The sequence below is a fragment of the Coptis chinensis genome, chromosome 6, assembly GCF_015680905.1.
Source record: "Coptis chinensis isolate HL-2020 chromosome 6, ASM1568090v1, whole genome shotgun sequence".
In the NCBI taxonomy this organism is placed as follows: Eukaryota; Viridiplantae; Streptophyta; class Magnoliopsida; order Ranunculales; family Ranunculaceae; genus Coptis; species Coptis chinensis.
In genome coordinates this window covers 35,641,430-35,657,127 of record NC_141461.1, presented here as the reverse complement: position 1 = coordinate 35,657,127, position 15,698 = coordinate 35,641,430, and the positions used below count along the sequence as shown (strand labels likewise).

The window sequence follows — 15,698 nt, the reverse complement described above, 5'->3', positions numbered from 1 at the left end:
TCATCAAAACTACATGACTTGGTATGCGAGGAATTCTCATGTAGTTTTGGTGAACCCTGAGCTTCTTCCTATTCATCCCTCCCTGGAGACACTGCCTAACTGTTCACCGATTGTAAGTATTGTGATTTTTAATTGAGTTTCTCTAACTGTGATTTTTTGCATTCGATTGGTAACTTATCTTGATTTTCCTTTTTTCGACAGAACAACGTCATCGATGAAACCAGTCGTTTGCTAGAGAGAGGTCTGCAATTGACTGGGAATGATATGCTAGAGGAAGCAAGGTCCTCCTTCGAACAGGCGTACAACTTGACTAGGTGCAAGTACATTGGTGAGCGCTATAGTTTATTTGTTTCAGTTTAGGGTTTGTAACTTTGTAATTTAGTTTGATGGATGTAATTTGTTTCAGTTTAGGGTTTGTAATTTTGTTAACTTCGAATGAATTGATGGATATGATGTTTGCATGAATGTTGGATGTTTGAATGGATTAATGATGTTTAATGTTTGAAGGGAATTTAATGAATATGAATGGATGAATTTGATGAATGAGAGTGTTTGATATCTGATGTTTGAATGGAAAAGTGGAATTTGATGAATATGAATGAATGAATTTGATGAATGAGAGTGTTTGATATTTGATGTTTGAATGGAAAAGTGGAATTTGATGAATATGAAAGTGTTGTAAAAACAAAATGAATTTTGAATTTTTTTTTTTTCGATCCCGCATCGTCGTTTGGCATAAAGGCCAAACGACCTCAGCAGATCGTTTTTCCTTTATACCAAACGACATCGGCAGATCGTTCTCTTTTAATCTCAAACGACCCACCCACATCGTTTGTCCTTTATACCAAACGACATGGTCACATCGTTTGGTCTAAAGGCCAAACGACATGGCCACATCGTTTGGTCTAAAGGCCAAATGACTTGTTCATGTCGTTTTTCTTTAATCCCAAACGATGTGGCTGGGTCATTTGGGATTAAAGCCAAACGACTTGACCGTGTAGTTTCGGTCATTATTGACAACATACGAACATTATTTCAAATCACTCGATTGCCGTCCGAATCAACTAGTCGATCACTCGATTGCCATCCGAATCAACTTAGTTGATCATTCGATTTCAAAATCACTCGATTGACGTCCGAATCAACTTAGTCGATCGCTCTATTTCCAAATCACTCGATTGCCGTCCGAATCAACTTAATCGATCACTCGATTTCCAAATCAAATCAAATAAAAGCCCTAACATTATTTCCAAATAACATAAAAATCAAATCAAATTACACTTGTTCCAAATTACATCAAAATATCAAATTACATCAATATATCACTTAGTCGATCGCTCGATTTCAAAATCACTCGATTGCCGTCCAAATCAACTTAGTCGATTACTCGATTTCCAAATCAAATCAAATTACACTTGTTCCAAATTACATCAAAATACAAATTACATTAAAATATCATATCGACAACATACAAACAACTTAGTCGATAACATGTAATGTTGGGTCTTCAATGACCTTTTTTTCCCATACTAAATTGGGAATGTTCAATGCCATAAATTGCAATTGCCTTACTGTCAAGGCCAAATTCCAACTTTCAACAATATCATATCGAGCACTAAGCCATTGGCACATTACTGGAGGAACCGGACAATCTTCAACAAGTTCAACATTGACAAAATGATTTCCACCAACATGTACTACCCAACACTTGGGTCACTCTCTCGAGGGATTTGCTTGGGTTCTCAATGGGCATGAAAAGGAAGCACGGACGAGCTCCTAAATGCATAAGGATAACATTAAATCTTGAAGCAAATAAGTATCCAGAAAAGGCATGCTCATCCACTTATTTAAGGGTGCGTAACCTTCTTCATGTAGGATTTCCTTCATCGAATAAAAACCTCACTTTGATTGTACAAAGTACAATAAAGGGGAGGTTGTCGATAAGCTCTTCAGATAACTCCCTTCTCATCTGTGGCCATTCTTCTTGACTTCTTCCTAATGCAATGCAGAAAGCTCTATAACCGCAGCTTGCCATCGCCAACGTGGTCATGGACTCTAACAATGTATTTATGCATTTCTTCAGAATATCCAACCCGTAATCCTTAGGACCCTCGTCTTTCCAAAGTCTAAGCCATCTCTCACATTTAGGTGGTGTGACTATTTTTGGAGAAGGCTTATTTCGTGGTGTGGTTGTTTTGGTGTTTTGGGAGAAGGTTTATTTCTTGGTGTGGTTGTTTTGGTGTTTTGGAGAAGACTTATTTGTTGGTGTGGTGTGGATGTTTTGGGTTGGTAGTTTTGGAGAAGACTTATTTCTTGGTGTAGTGTGGGTGTTTTGGGTGGCGTAGTGTTTGGTTGTGACGAGACCCACTCTTCATGGTCACGTTGAGAATGTTCAAAATGAGATGGATCTCGCTTTGAAGAGTTATCATCTCCGGTTTGAAGCTTTACACGCTGCAACTACCTTCGGCCGACCTTTGGTTTTTGCTTCCTCACAAGGCAGTACTAGCCATGTACTTTTGGTACGGCAATCTCCATAAGCTTCCTAATCATAACCCTCTGCTCTTCTTCAGAAACCATTGCAAACCTATTCATGAACAAGTCCATCGAAGGTGCAACATCGGGACCAACACCAATGACACATTGGGGAGAAGCGGACAATGTTTTCCAAAAGGGGGTCGATAGCGATCAAAGGGATGGACCGCTCTTGCTCTTCAAACTCAATTAATTCATGAGCACATGGCAGTCCATGGCTCGTGCGCAAATAACACCAACACCTTATCTCTCCATCTTTAACACGCTTTACACAAGTATCTATTTCTTCAAATAACAAGTCTAAACACTTGCGTGAGACAAGGCCTCTGAATTCACGAAACAAAGGAATCCGGTGGTGGTGCTGAGTTACAATCATACTTCTCTCGAAGGTAGCTCTAATCTCGGACATCTGGATCTCTAGAATCGGGTGGATTAAGCTAAACATTCTCAAAAAATCATGACAGTTTGCATTTCCTAGTACACGCTTCACCTGAGCATGAGACCCTTCAACTCTATTGGTCGTTGTACTCCCAAAGTGAATGTGTTGGTCAGTCCAACAGCATATGAATCGATCCCTGTGAGGAAACCAAGTCTCTCGCAAATAACAAACAAAATTGGAGTACTCAACCCTGTAATATTTTTCCAAAGCATCCCATCTACGCTGGAAAATAACCTCTGTCTTCGATTTGACTACAATGTTCCACGAGAACTGGGCCTTCTCTACAAGTTCTGTAGTTGGAAAAATATCGTAACATTTTGAAAGGACGCACGTAGCGATATGCCATCTACATAGATGCTTGTGTGCGTTAGGGAAAACTCTGTCAGCGGCACTCATCAGGGCTAAGTCCCTGTCAGACACGATCACAAATGGGCTTATGTCACCAAGCAAGCCACTAAAATGATGCAGGGCCCACTCATAGTCGACTGTTGTTTCAGACTGAAGCAGCACCTGACACACGGTGAAAGATTTCCATATTGAAGTCACCCCAACAAACTGTACGAAAGGCCACCGATACCTGTTAGTTTTGTAGGTAGTGTCTAACATGAAAACTGTTGGAAAAGTCCGAGCCAACTTAACACCTTTTGGATGGGCCCATAACAATCCCGTTATCTCCTCGGTATTCTCATCCTGTCTAAACTCCTCAAAATAATATTCTTTTGCTAACAACTCAGGCAATCTCTGCAATTGTGTGAGACCGTTCATATCCAATTTCCTCACCTTCTGCCTTGCAGTGTAGACTTGGGATATACTAGAGATGTTATCATGATACCTATTCTTGATGGAATCCAATATTTGTTTAGGTTTTATTCCACACTTACTCATCTCGACAAATACTTTCGAACTCGAACGGTTAGTCGAGTAGCAAATGCATGTCCTTCAAGGGTCTTCGCCAATGGATGGTTGTGAACACCATTAAGAATCGACAATTTTCCAACTATCGGCAGTGCTTGCGTTGGAAAACACTTTTAACTTAAATGGACATCCCGATTTCTTGGTTCCCGACCTTCTCTTATTAGCCCTCTCTTAGCTTCTTCCTTCTTGTGTGACCGATACACACCCGAGCACTCATAAGCCAAATTCAATCTTGCTACTCGGTTTCCTTTGGCACACTCCACTTTTCAATGACCACAACAACATTAACTTGTCTTCCTCTAGCGGTTGCCCAACCAATTGCCTCGCTTCGTGTATGAAAGACCTAAACACATAAAAACAACTATTATTAATACACTAATAAAATTATATTTAGAAAATTTTAAAAAAATGAAATCAATGCCTACTCAATCATACCTCTTACGTAGTAAAAATTTTCTCATTGTATCACTTAAAATCGGTTGACAATCCACATCATTCGAGTTTGCAGAGGATCGGTTCCCGGATAGCGGCAAAGAATTCTACATATAGAAGAATAAAACAAGAGTCTCAAACAATTTGCATTTAGTTTCAAAGTCACAAAAAAAAATAAAAAAATAAAAAATAAAAAAAATAAAAAAAATAAAAAAAACTTTTAATTAAATTTAGTCCAAACGACCCAGCCATGTAGTTTCATAGAGGGTCCAAACAACCCGGCCATGTAGTTCTATAGTGTCCCCAAATGACCTGGAGAAGTCGTTCTATAGTTTTACCAAACGACCCAGCGATGTAGTCCTATAGTGTAATCAAAAGACCCTGACATGTCGTTCTATAGTGTTCTCAAACTACACCGCCATGTCGTTCTGTAGTGTTCTCAAACTACATGACCATGTCGTTTGATAGTGTTCCCAAACGACCCAGCCATGTCGTTTGGGCTCGGGTTTTGCATTCATTCATTTTGCATCCATTCATTCATTCATTCAATCAATCAAGTGTTTTGTATTCATTTTAATCAAGTATTACCTCATTATTTAGGTTTGCACTTTGTCGTCGACGATTTCTCGGCATTTCATTTGCTCGACTTGTCGCATCTTCAAATTTTTCACCTTGACCTTCAACATTTTGTTCCACTTCTTCACTTTCAACATATCTTCTATTTTCTCCTTCTCTAATTTGTTGTTCTTCTTTAATTTGTTGTTGTACCTCAAACATTACCTCAAATACTTCTTCTTCATCTTCATGTTCCATTTAGAGAAACTTGAGTATGTAGAGAAACTTGAGTATTCTATGTAAACCCTAAACTCTAAACCGAAAGTGAATGAGTATTCTATATATATTTGAAATTTTGATATATTTCAATAATTGAGTGAAATATATTTGTAAACCCCCCAAACTAGTTTATTATTTACAATTGAATAAAAAAAAAATGGGAAATAACAAGTTTAGATATAAAACAAATTATTATTTTAGATTTGGATAATTGAGTGAAATATGTTTGAAATTAAATTTTTTTTTTTTTTCGGTCGAAAATTTGTAAACCCTAAACCCTAAACCCAAACCCCAAACCCCCAAACTAGTTTATGATTCAAAATTTGAAAAAGAAAATAATAAATAATAAGTTTATAAATAAAACAAATTATTATTTTGAATAATTAAGTAAAATATGTTAGTACGAAATTTGTAAACAACTCTAAACCCTAAACCCTAAACTCTAACCTAGTTTATGATTCACAATTTTAAAAATAAAATTAAAAATAACAAGTTTAGATATAAAACAAATTATTATTTCAAATGATTAAGTGAAATATATTGGTACGAAATTTCTAAACCCTGAACTCTGAACTCCAAACCCCAAACTAGTTTATGATTTACAATTGAAAAAATAATAATAATAACAAGTTTAGATATGAAACAAATTATTATTTTAGATTTTAGCATGTTTGATTACATGTTTTAACTTGGTTATAAAGATACTATATCATAACAAATAAAGAGTGCATGTAGTTTTATTGATGTAATTGTGTTGTTTCTAACCCAATTTTTTAAATCGGATTTCAATTTTTCTAATTCAATTGAAATCGTTTGAGTGCGTTTGGAATCGTTTGAGTGCATGTCTACGTCATTTGAGTGTACACTCTCAAACACGTGACCAAGTCGTTTGAGTGTATACTCAAACTACATGGACAAGTCGTTTGAGTGTTGAGAGCACTAACACTCAAACTACGCGGTCATGTCGTTTGAGTGTACACTCAAACTACGCGGCCATGTCGTTTGAGTGTATACTCAGACTACATGACCACGTCGTTTGAGTGTATACTCAAACTACATGGACAAGTCGTTTGAGTGTACACTCAAACTACATGGACAAGTCGTTTGAGTGTTACTCAAACTAACACTGGAAACTCGCCCATATCGTTTGAGTGTATAATCAAACTACGCCGCCATATAGTTTGAGTGTACACTCAAACGACGTGGTCATGTAGTTTGAGTATACACTCAAACGACATGGGCGAGTAGTTTGAGTGTACACTCAAACAATATTGCCGCGTAGTTTGAGTGTTAGTGTGAGTAACACTCAAACGACTTGTCCATATCGTTTGAGTGTATACTCAAACGACTTGGCCATGTAGTTTAAGTGTAACTCAAACTCAAACTAACACTCAAACGACTTGGCCAAGTCGTTTGAGTGTATACACAAAACGATGTGATCAATAGTTTTGAGTGTGCACTCAAACCGACATGACCATGTCGTTTGTGTGTATACTCAAACGACTTGGCCAAGTCGTTTGAGTGTACAGTCAAACGACATGACCATGTTGTTTGAGTGTAAACAGAAACGGCCCGGAGGGTTCGTTTTGGCAATACCAGTTGAATTGGTTGCTGGGCTTGGGCTTTGATGGCAAACTTGTAAAATGGCAAATTTGTAAAATTTCTTTTTTTTTGAAGGGTTGCCCAATCCAATTTGATGAGTGCCCGATGGAATCACCTTTTGCAATGATGGGTCACTACTACATAAAAACTACTATACCACATTTTTTTAACTGTGACCTATTGGAATAGAGCACGTTTTTCATACCAAATTGAGAGCATTTTCCATAAAAGCTCGCAGACCACATTTTTTAACACCTATTCTTTTCTTACAATTTTGGGTGTAGATTTGCTTAGGTTAATAGACTACATCTTAAAAGGAAGGTGTGGTTTATATATTGAATGGAACACACTTAAAAAAGTGGTGTGGTTTAAATGCTAAATTTCAATATAAGTTCAAGGGTCGCCAAATTATATTTTATCATATAGATAGGGATGTTCATCTTGCCCGAAACCCGCCCAAAACCCAAACAAAATACCCGCACCAAATCCTGTCCGAATCCAACAAAACCCGAACCCAAACCGAAATATATAGGATAGGGTTTGGTCACACTCTCTAAACCCAGACCGACCCGATAATTTAGCCCTAAACCCGTTAAAAAGGCTAAAAAGCTCGAAACCGAACCCGGACCGAAATCGAACCCCAAATCCGGTTTCAATTGCATACTACTAATCTCATATAAAAGAATGAGTTAGATAAATATTTGGATTATGATCTCATTCATGTTTACAATGATGAATTATTTAATATATTAGATTATGAAAAAAAAAAATGTCGGGATTTCCAATTTTTTCACTAATTGCATATGATCATGAGTCTATAGTTCATTCCAAGTCTATTTATTTTTAAATCATATCAAATAATTATGTCCGAGTATAGGTGATAATTACTTTCAAGTTCATTAGAAATTTTATTTTGTTTGAAGGATTGGTAGATAGCCGAAAAAGAAATAAAATGTAGATATATATTTCAAATAAAGTTTTTTATTGTCTTCTTTCTTCATTTATACCGGATTTTATTCTATCCGAAACCCGAACCCGTGCCCGATGAGTACCCGAAATATAGGGTTAGGATAGGATTTGGTCACACTTCTCAACAAAATATCCGACTCCGAATCCGACCCGCTAAAAACCGGTCCGGGTTTAGATAACCTGATACTAGTTCAAAACCCGAAAAATCGAGTTCGGGCCAGGTCGGGTACCCGTTTGGACATCCCTACATATAGATCACCATTCCAAATAAAGTGTGATCCCAATTATTCTTGCAACTGTACTCTATCTTAATTTATGTAGTAGTGCATAAATTGCATATGCAAGTACATTTCCTAATTCTTAGTTAGTACCAAAGTCCGAAACATTTAACAAGGCATGATTGTGCAATTGTGCTAAAATGTTGGTGCTAAGTAGGGGTGTGCATAAAACCGGCCAAACTGACAAACCCAACCCAACCGAATCGAACCGAACTAGTCGGTTTCAGGTCAGTTATGTTTATTAGTCAGTTTGATTCGGTTCAGTATATGTGAAAACCGATAGAGTCGGTTCAGTCCCAAACTCGACTCGCCATATATAATATATATATATATATATATATATATATATATATATATATATATATTTAATTGATTTAATTTAAAAATATGTGAAAATCGGCCAGTTTGGGTAGGTTAATATCGGTTAAACCGTAACCCAATCAGTTTGGTTTGGATATCGGTTCGGCTGGAAATTAGTTCAGTTTGGTTAGTATAACACAACCCGTTCGGTTTGGCTGGAAATTAGTTCGGTTCGGTTAGTATAACACAACCAGTTATGTTCGGTTCTAGAAAAACATAAACCGATTGGATCGGTTCGGTTGAGGGTTTAGCCCCAAACCCAACCCGAACCGACCCGTGCACACCATACTGCTCAGGACTTCAGGAGGCCAGTCTTCAATTCTGGTTTGGTAGACTGGTACTGTGAAGAAACAAGGAATTCCAGCCCACGAGTTGAGGGCCCAATAACCAATCTACTCAGGTTCACCAATCATTATTCATCAGCAAGAAACGGGCGTGAAAAAGCTACAAAAGTAGATGTTACACAACATGCTTATGTCGAAATTCAATGCAAATGGAACTCTGGCTCCTTGGCTCTTTGCTCTTTCCTTTTTTCGCTAAAGTCATCTGCTCATTACTTAACAAAAGCAACACATGGAATTTTTTTTTTTTTTTTTTGTAAAGCCAATACATGAAATTTGTTGTTCAACAAAGTCCTACTTTCTCCACATTATTTGCGTTACATTTCCCTTTTTAGACTTTAGTTCATTCTCTTTGCAGCTTGTCTCGTTATGCTTTCTTGTTTTGTTGCTACTTCGTGTTATCATGTGTTTCAAAATAACGTGTCCTCGGTGCCCAAGACTCCAGCGGCCAGGAATTTAGTCTAAACTCTTATAAAAACAGAAGGTGCATGATTCACTGTATATGTTCCTGGAATGATAACAAAATGATTTTGGAATTGCAATTATTAAACATTTGCTATAATACTTCATATGGACCATAGCACTAGTTGATCATCATGAAAGCTTTTTAAACCTGTTTCCCAGGCCAGATTCGCTGTAGCGCCATGAGGCCATTGAGGGTTAGCGTGCTCAATGAACTCGATGTAATAAGAGGATAAATTACTATTCAAATAACTGACTACACACTTTTTTTGTTGGTAACTAGTACACACTTTAATCTATGTAAAAATGCTAATCAATACATCACATTATTCAATGTCATGAGTTGTAGACTGTAGAGGAAATGGGGAATGTTTCATGACTTTCGTCCTTTACTTTTGTACATTATTAATTTGTGTATCATAAAATTTTCTTTTGTTGATATGCTATGTTTTATTTGTGGGACAAAGTCATCGATCATGATTCATATTATAATCATGGGCCAGACTCTAAGACTTTGGGACTGCTAGAATTGATTTTGTTTGTAGGTCTAGGAGAGTTGAACAACATTATGAGTCAATGCCTGAATAGAGTAATGGACTCGAAATGTCATACTTTTTTTCTTCTTCTTTTTCGTTTTGAATAGCATTGGATTTGTGTTCTTTTTGAGATGGACCTTGTTATCTATCAGGGATCATTGACCTCTTTTAAAGCAGGCATGCAGTTCACAAACATAATCAGATAAAATTATGATTCTGATGTGGGTGGTTTGTGTAGTTGTATCCCATGAACTGACCCAGTCATAATATTTGATTCATCATTCTTTGATCACGGGTTGTACTTAAAAATTAAGTTGATTATAACAGCCTTCTGTAAAACATGCTCAATCCCTTTATAATACTCGGTCTACATCCTACATTCTGCGCGCAACACCAAGTGCAGTCACTGACTAACCATGAATATGGACGAGAGACCAGAGGCAGAGCTAGTATCAATACCGGCAACACCAAGAATGTCGACGCCAGAAATACTAACACCAACAGGACAAAGATCACCAAGAATGGGAGGGTCGAAAGAGGGAAATAAGTCATCGACAACATGGACACCAACTTCATTAATATCGCCGAGGTTCCTTAGTCCAATAGGTACTCCTATGAAGAGGGTGTTAGTTAATATGAAAGGGTACTTAGAAGAAGTAGGTCACTTAACTAAGCTGAACCCCCAAGATGCTTGGCTTCCTATTACTGAATCTCGCAATGGGAATGCTCACTATGCTGCTTTCCATAACCTGAATGCTGGTATTGGGTTTCAAGCTCTCTTATTGCCTGTTGCTTTTGCTTTTCTTGGATGGTATGTTCTTTCTCTTTCTTCTCCTTTGGGGTAATGGCAATTTTATTTTGGTTTGGCCTATTTGATTTGGAAATCCGATTTTCATCTCATTTGACTGTTGGTTTGACCAAAAGCAGTGCCAAATGACTAAGATTCTAGAGTATTCGTTTTGAGCACAAAATTTGTTGTAAGTTTGTAACTGACAATTTATTTGCTTCTCTAATTCCAAATTTATTAATGAGCTTAAGTCATTTGAAAAACAATTTTGTACTTTCAATCACCAAATTAGAATGATTCATGGAATAGTTAGGGGGCAGTTAGCAACACCAAAGCGACTCTCTTAGTACAATGTTATAGTTAGTCTACGTTTAATTGTTACTTGTATACATGGGCGATTTTGCTCATCTTAATTCGACTATGTCCGAAAACTTCTCTGCGACTGCTTTTGCTGGTCTTAATATGACACCAGTGTGTTCTAAACATTGTTCTTTACACTCTTTAACGTTACATGTGTTCAAAACCTACCAGGAAAAAGCAAAACACGGCAAAAGGATACGTGGATCTAACGTTGTCATGCTGAGCATGTCTAATAAAGTGTTAAGAAGTAATGTTACATCCCATTCCTCTGCCTGCACTCAGACCCTCTGGGAGTCGGCCAGTCAGGGTAACCTAGGTTCTGTTCTTCACCTACTGGCTGCTAGACCTAAATTGGCATATGCTCTGGCTCACTGCAGCAATGATTTGTATAGTTCTTACATTCCTAGCTATTAGCTTGGCTGTTTATTGGGTTAATACCGGGTATTTAAAGTTTAAGGCATTCTTCAAAAGATCAAGAAACGAAGGAACGGTTTTGTTTTTCTCTTTTTTAAAAAATCTTCGTATTTGTTTTGATAAATTTTATATATCCTCTTATATTACAGGAGTTGGGGGATCATCTCCTTGACCATAGCATACTTTTGGCAACTTTATACTCTGTGGATTTTAGTCCAGCTGCATGAGGCAGTACCTGGGAAGAGGTACAACAGATATGTGGAGCTTGCACAAGCAGCATTTGGTAAGATTACAATAATCCTTCCTCACATTTCATTGATGATTATGTAGGAAATCACATATAGGTAAAGGTAGATTCATTTTATCGATCTGCATTACAGTACAGTATATCGATTGATCCAAGAATGATATTATAAGTCACCGTACCTTTTGCTGGTCTTGAGAGTCACTAGGTGTAGCTACTTTTAGACTTGAGCAACATGAAAATGCCTACAGCTTGCTCGTTTTTCATTTAGCTTATTTCTTCCATTGGTTTCCTTTCTTTATCAGGGGAAAGGTTAGGTGTGTGGCTTGCTCTATTTCCAACAGTTTATCTTTCAGCTGGGACTGGAACAGCCTTAATTCTTGTTGGAGGGGAGACTATGAAACTGTTTTTCCAGATAGTCTGTGGGCCTCTTTGTACTTCAAATCCTTTGTCGGCTGTTGAGTGGTATCTGGTGTTCACTTCCTTGTGCATTGTTCTATCTCAGCTCCCAAATCTCAACTCTATTGCCGGTCTCTCACTTGTAGGGGCAGTGACAGCCATCATTTACTCTACCATGGTATGGGTTCTTTCAGTAGGTCACGCAAGGCCACCCACAATTTCTTACCAGCCCATTGCCACGCCTACATTTACTGCCTCACTTTTCTCAGTCATGAATGCACTTGGAATTATAGCCTTCGCCTTCAGAGGTCACAATCTGGCTTTAGAAATTCAGGTAATGGTTCAGGAGGATTCAAGTTTTCAGTGATTACCAGAAGTTGCATAATTTTTTTTCTTTTGTCCTGGCGCTTGTGCATATGATGTTCACAATGTGCATTTCTTATCATTCAATCATATTGAAGTTCAATTGGTCGCGTTTATCAGGCAACAATGCCATCAACGTTTAAGCACCCAGCTCATGTGCCCATGTGGAGAGGAGCAAAAGTTGCCTATTTCTTCATTGCAATGTGCTTGTTTCCTATCGCCATTGGCGGTTTTTGGGCATATGGAAATCTTGTAAGTGGCCTTCTCTTCAATTCAATGTTCATACAAAGAAAATTACTTTAGACCCTGCTTCCTATAATGTAAATAATGCAGAGTAAATTCTGGATTAGAGCAACTTTTGTGAGCGTTGAAGTTATCAGTCTACCTGCACAGATTTTAAAGAGACCTGCCTTAGTATGCTATGACTTGGTTGCGGAATACTTCAATCTGCAAGGGCTAAGACAAACTAACTCTTCCACTAAACCTAAATTTTGATACACATTCCCTTTCCCATTATCCGTCGTCATACTAAGTGAGGTCTTAAATCTTAATCACAGGTTTTATAAATTATGAGTCCTCACAGATAGTGGATGCATGTGCCTACATTCACGTATCTGCTTGCGTTCATTAGGAACCTGTTCATTAAGCTCCAATTTATCAACATCACAACTAGAAATAAAAGTTTTGCAAACAGGGACCGGACTATATTTGTAGACCTTTTAGTGTTGGTTGGAAGTTGGAACTTCATGTATCTAGTCCTAGACTCCTAAGTGTGTTATAGCACATCAGTCTGTGATTGTGCATTTGAATTTCTAATTTGTGATATTTTTTGTTCTGTTATGTAGATGCATCCAGGAGGGATTCTAAATGCTCTATATGAATTTCACAAAAATGACATTCAAAGAGGGGTTCTTGCAACAGCTTTCCTCTTAGTCGTTATCAACTGTCTAAGCTGTTTTCAAATCTATTCCATGCCTGTATTCGACAGTTTTGAAGCTGGTTACACTAGCCGTACCAATCGCCCCTGCTCAATTTGGGTCCGCTCTGGTTTTCGAGTTTTCTGTGGCTTCATCTCTTTCTTTATTGGAGTAGCACTCCCTTTCCTCTCTAGCCTTGCTGGTCTGCTAGGAGGTCTCACACTACCAGTAACATTTGCTTATCCTTGCTTCATGTGGGTTCTGATTAAAAAGCCTCAAAAGTTCAGTTTTTGTTGGTACTTCCACTGGTCTCTTGGATTTTTGGGGATTGCTTTTAGCTTGGCCTTTTCAATTGGCGGCATTTGGAGCTTGGTGAACAGTGGGCTTAAGCTAAAATTCTTCAAACCCAACTAATGTTTTCTAGTAACCAAGACAAGAGGTAGTAAAAACAAGGTATCCATAAAGTAGTCCTCTTCATTTGTTCTATGAAGTTTTATGTGGAGACTTACATCGACTACCGGTTTTTTTTTTGTCGGCCTGATACATACTGTACTCGAGTCCTGAGTTTTCTAGTATTTGTTTGATCAGTTTGATATTGTATGTCAAGTTAGTGAGGCTTTCTTTTTCTCCTTTTCTTTTGTAATATAACTTTAATGTGGAAAACTAGACAGGCGGTATGGTATACAAAATGGCCACGTTTAGATTGCATCATGGTTGGGAATCAGCTTAAGCTCAATGGGACTTTGTTTAAATCTAAAACAAATGCTATTTCTGCTTGAACTTTCACTATGGATTATGTTTTCGTTATAAGTATGAAGATTTTGAACCACTGTTGCATGGGAAGAGGAAACCACAACATCTCGGACACTATCATTCTCACCGTAAGCTCCCAAGCAGTGGGAGGAGCCAGCGCACGCTCTGGCTGCGTGCCTGTTGAAGAATGAGCCGGTGACTCGATCATAGGACTTGAACATGTTGTGTCCACGGTGTGTGATTGTGCACTAAGCACCCATGGTGCATACTTTATTTGGAGCCAAGTTCCATAGGCATGGAAACCAACAAGCAAATCTCCCTCCTTCGTTTTACTTTTTCTTTAATCTGGTTGTGAGTTGTGACAGGTATGTATATTCACATTTAGCTTTAGCAGATCATACTTCTGAAGCTACCGTATATATATTGTGTTGGAATCTCTTAATTGGTATTTCAAAGTACTATTCCTAGTAGGATTCATTCTCTGGTTTGGAAACCAAGTGTCTATTTCAAGTAGGATTCTTTCTTTATTTTGGGGAAACCGGCCTTACCTCTATAAATACTAGGACTGTGCGTCCATAATATTTAACCCAAAGAGAAACAGATCTCGCACACTTCTAAACCCAGCCACTGCTTCTTCTTCTTCTCTTCTTATTGTTAGGCACCATAGAGAGTTATATAGCCGTTCTAGAGAGCAGCCTATCCGAGGGCAAATCAGTCTGCTAAACCATTGTATCCTATGAGGAGAAGACGCCACTTTGCCTTTCTGCACTACTGGAAGGGGCGAAATCTTTCCTTAAGGACAGCCTAATCCGCGCCTTGGTTGTTCCATGTTATTGTTGTCCTTGTCTCTTTATTGTTTTCTTTATTCACATCCAACAATCTTAAAGAAAGAATCGAGATGTCTACACTACTAGACACGCCGAACAAAGAAACCAATTCAGGAGTCATGGAGGTTACTTCGAATATGAGGGATATTGCACCTCTACTGAATGCTCGCAACTTACCTAATGTGTTAAAGATTGAATCCTTCAGCAGTTCACACTTCAAACGATGGAGAGAAAGGGTGTTCTCAGCCCTAGATGTACTCAACTATGCAAAATATCTCACTGATACAGCACCCATGGAGGGTTCTATCGATTTCGAAAGAAATCAAGCTGCTTGGTTAAATGGAAATAAGGTATGTCGTCATGCTCTTTTGAGTACCTTATCTAATGAAATTTTTGATATTTATTGTTCAAACAAGAATGCACATGATATATGGGAGAGTTTGAACAAAAAATATATAATTGAGGATGCTGGTGCTGCAAATGATATATGGGAGAGTTTGAACAAAAAATACATAATTGAGGATGCTGGTACTCAAAAATATGGGAATTTTCTAAAGTTCCAAATGAGAGAGGATAGAGATGTAACGTCTCAAATCTATGATTTTCATGTGTTAGTTAATGATTTGAAAACTGAGGGTATTGAATTATCCGAGACCTTTATTGTTGGATGTTTAATTGAAAAACTCCCCGAGTCTTGGAAGCACTATAAGAATAGTATGAAGCATAGACGCAAACAGATGACTCTTGATGATGTGATCATTCACATTCATATAGAGGAAAAGAACAAGACTCGGGATGATGTATTGTCTAAGGAATTCAATTCCAAAGCCAATATAGTTGAAGGTAATCACAGCAAGTACAACAAAAACTCTAAAAAGCAAAAGTACAACAAGAATAAGAATTTCCAGGTCAAAGGCACTTCTTTTAAGAGGAG

At 37.8% G+C, this 15,698-nt stretch overlaps 1 protein-coding gene across 1 annotated transcript; it reads left to right on the top strand.

The window, feature by feature from the left end:
- Positions 1-9,995: 9,995 nt before the first annotated feature.
- LOC147492750 (lysine histidine transporter-like 8) lies at positions 9,996-13,892 on the top strand. Its single transcript, XM_086568294.1, has 5 exons — positions 9,996-10,511; positions 11,411-11,544; positions 11,811-12,238; positions 12,388-12,519; positions 13,113-13,892. Exons 1-5 carry the CDS (start codon positions 10,117-10,119, stop codon positions 13,596-13,598), a joined length of 1,575 nt encoding a protein of 524 aa, XP_086424420.1. The 5' UTR covers positions 9,996-10,116; the 3' UTR covers positions 13,599-13,892.
- The last annotated feature ends 1,806 nt before the right edge of the window (positions 13,893-15,698 follow it).

Excerpts from the sequence above, each read along its gene's own strand:
- LOC147492750 (XM_086568294.1), top strand. The coding sequence starts at position 10,117 with ATGAATATGGACGAGAGACCAGAGGCAGAGCTAGTATCAATACCGGCA. Across the intron at positions 10,512-11,410 it reads GCTTTTGCTTTTCTTGGATG|GAGTTGGGGGATCATCTCCT; the intron begins GTATGTTCTTTC and ends CTTATATTACAG. Across the intron at positions 12,520-13,112 it reads TTTGGGCATATGGAAATCTT|ATGCATCCAGGAGGGATTCT; the intron begins GTAAGTGGCCTT and ends TCTGTTATGTAG.